This window comes from Takifugu rubripes, chromosome 2 (genome assembly GCF_901000725.2).
Source record: "Takifugu rubripes chromosome 2, fTakRub1.2, whole genome shotgun sequence".
NCBI lineage: Eukaryota > Metazoa > Chordata > Actinopteri > Tetraodontiformes > Tetraodontidae > Takifugu > Takifugu rubripes.
The window spans coordinates 13,084,916-13,087,415 of NC_042286.1; the positions used below are offsets into that span (position 1 = coordinate 13,084,916).

Sequence of the window (2,500 nt, forward strand, 5' to 3'; positions counted from 1 at the left end):
ATCCCGGTCTTCCTGATCAGATAGATCCCAGTCTTCCTGATCAGATAGATCCCAGTCTTCCTGATCAAATAGATCCCGGTCTTCCTGATCAAATAGATCCCGGTCTTACTGATCAGATAGATCCCAGTCTTCCTGATCACATAGATCCCGGTCTTCCTGATCAAATAGATCCCAGTCTTACTGATCAGATAGATCCCGGTCTTCCTGATCACATAGATCCCGGTCTTCCTGATCAAATAGATCCCAGTCTTCCTGATCAAATAGATCCCGGTCTTCCTGATCAGATAGCTCCCAGTCTTCCTGATCAAATAGATCCTGGTCTTCCTGATCAGATAGATCCCAGTCTTCCTGATCAGATAGATCCCGGTCTTCCTGATCAAATAGATCCCGGTCTTCCTGAAATGTGTCCTTGTTGATCCCAACTGGTTTATTTCTGGCCTCCAGGCGAACAGCACCAGGCCGCAACTTCCTCATAGTTGTGACAGATGGTCAATCGTACGATGACGTCAGAAGACCAGCGATGGAAGCACGGGCGCAAGGTGTGTGTGTGTGTGTGTGTGTGTGCGTGTGTGTGTGTGTGTGTGTGTGTGAGTGTGTGTGTGTGTGGGTTCTTCACATCCTGTGTGTCCCCAGGAATAACCATATTCTCGGTGGGCGTGGCCTGGGCTCCGCTGGATGACCTTCGAGCCATGTCATCGGAGCCGAAGGACAGTCACACCTTCTTCACCAGGGATTTCAGCGGGCTGAGCGAGTTGGTCCCGGTTCTGGTCCGAGGAATCTGTCGAGACTTCTCCGAGAAAAACTGACGCTTGTTTTTGACATCCTTGTGAGGACCCTCACCGACAGCAGGAAACAGCTGTAAATAAGATGCAACACTTGATCCGCTTCATTTGTAACGGTCGTTTATTTAAAGCTCATTTATTTGACAGAACCTAGATTCTATTGGAAAAGCCGCCGGTTCTGGACCCACTGAAATTATTCCTGTGGTGACGAACTGGCGTTTACAGGGAAGCAGCTTAGACTCTTTGAGAAATTATATTCTTATATTCAGTATTTCTGTGGGGAAAAAATAATAGAACAAAAGACCAACTGTGGATTTTAAACCTGTGATGCTTTTGAAGAACTTTCTTACAGAAAATCTTTGCAAACTTTATAAACAGTTAAACACACGCGATCGATTTTACCCGTTTTTACAAACATTGACAACAGATTAAAAATGTCAATTATACGATTACTGTCAGATATTATTTGAAAGACATTTATTCTTTATAGCAACGCCTTTGGTTTAATGTGTTTGGGGTTTTTTTGTTGAAATTGAAACGATGGGAGGAAAAAATATGTCTCGTGCATTTAATTTGAAATTTTCAAATAAAAAATAAAGACATCAAGTAAATGATCAAGTATTTCTTTCGTTCTTACAAAGATTCACAAAATCATCCGTTTAATTAGTTAAAAGGCAGAAAAGACCGTGAACAGACTTAAAGACGTAAAAGACGGAATAAGAGATGAAAACCGAACTTTAATTACTTTGAGAGTTGATTATTGCGCCACCTTGCGGTTACATTTCCAACTACAACTAAATACATTTTACTTGACGCGCAGATGTTTTGTTCCGGCTCTGACCGACAGGGGGCGCAGGTGTTAGTCCGGCTCTGGCCGACAGGGGGCGCAGGTGTTGGTCCGGCTCTGGCCGACAGGGGGCGCAGGTGTTGGTCCGGCTCTGGCCGACAGGGGGCGCAGATGTTGGTCCGGCTCTGGCCGACAGGGGGCGCAGGTGTTGGTCCGGCTCTGGCCGACAGGGGGCGCAGATGTTGGTCCGGCTCTGGCCGACAGGGGGCGCAGGTGTTGGTCCGGCTCTGGCCGACAGGGGGCGCAGGTGTTAGTCCGGCTCTGGCCGACAGGGGGCGCCACAGGCCAAACCCTGAATCACACATGAGTCGTCCTTAGTTCATGAATTGTGTAGAGTTTGCGTAGTAAAAAAAAAAAAAAGTAACCTCTAACAAGTTTCTTGCAATATTTTGTGTATTTTCAACTTTTATTCCATTTGCGCTACTGTTTATGTTGAACTATATTACTTTTTCAAAAATAAATAATAAATATAGTACACCTCGGAAAACATCCAACGTTTACCTCAGCCGCATCAAATCCCCCTCTCTGTGTCCCTGTGTGTGCGTGTGTGCGTGTGAAGGGCGGTGCCCGCAGGTAGCCACATCTGCGTGAACAGGAGCACACAGTGCAGACAGTGTTCAGACGTGCGGGCACACGCACAGCCACACGCACGCACACAGACTCGGCTCTGCGGTCGCTCTGAAGGACACCAGTCAGGCAGCACTCCTCGGGATATTTGGAAAGACTGAAACAGGGAAGTTGGAATCGGGCGCGGCGTCATCGGAGCGATCCGGTGCTAGGTATGTTCAGCTGGGTCAAGCAGGAGCAGGGCGGCCGCAACAAGGACGGGGAGATGTACCAGACGGTGACCGAGGGTCTGCAGACACTTTAC

General features: G+C 47.6%; 2 protein-coding genes and 1 long non-coding RNA gene across 6 annotated transcripts in view; 2 read left to right on the plus strand and 1 right to left on the minus strand.

Annotated features, from left to right (window-relative positions):
* The window catches only part of coch (coagulation factor C homolog, cochlin (Limulus polyphemus)), a 6,745-nt gene extending 5,352 nt beyond the window's left edge, over positions 1 to 1,393 (plus strand). For all 4 annotated transcript variants that reach the window (XM_029833044.1, XM_029833047.1, XM_029833046.1 and 1 more), the window contains exons 14-15: positions 445 to 539; positions 634 to 1,393. In XM_029833044.1, coding sequence (XP_029688904.1) covers positions 445 to 539; positions 634 to 806 — 268 coding nt within the window. In that variant the 3' untranslated portion in view covers positions 807 to 1,393. The remainder of the gene's footprint in view (positions 1 to 444; positions 540 to 633) is intronic.
* LOC115248921 (uncharacterized) lies at positions 1,340 to 2,266 on the minus strand. The gene is made up of 2 exons (XR_003887650.1): positions 2,131 to 2,266; positions 1,340 to 1,921 (listed from the first exon to the last, which is right to left on the minus strand). It is a non-coding gene; the product is annotated as an uncharacterized lncRNA (long non-coding RNA).
* ehd4 (EH-domain containing 4) overlaps positions 2,259 to 2,500 on the plus strand; it is a 9,669-nt gene continuing 9,427 nt past the window's right edge. Inside the window, exon 1 of the mRNA XM_003962806.3 lies at positions 2,259 to 2,500. This exon is cut by the window's right edge and continues 140 nt beyond it. Coding sequence (XP_003962855.1) covers positions 2,411 to 2,500 — 90 coding nt within the window. The 5' untranslated portion in view covers positions 2,259 to 2,410.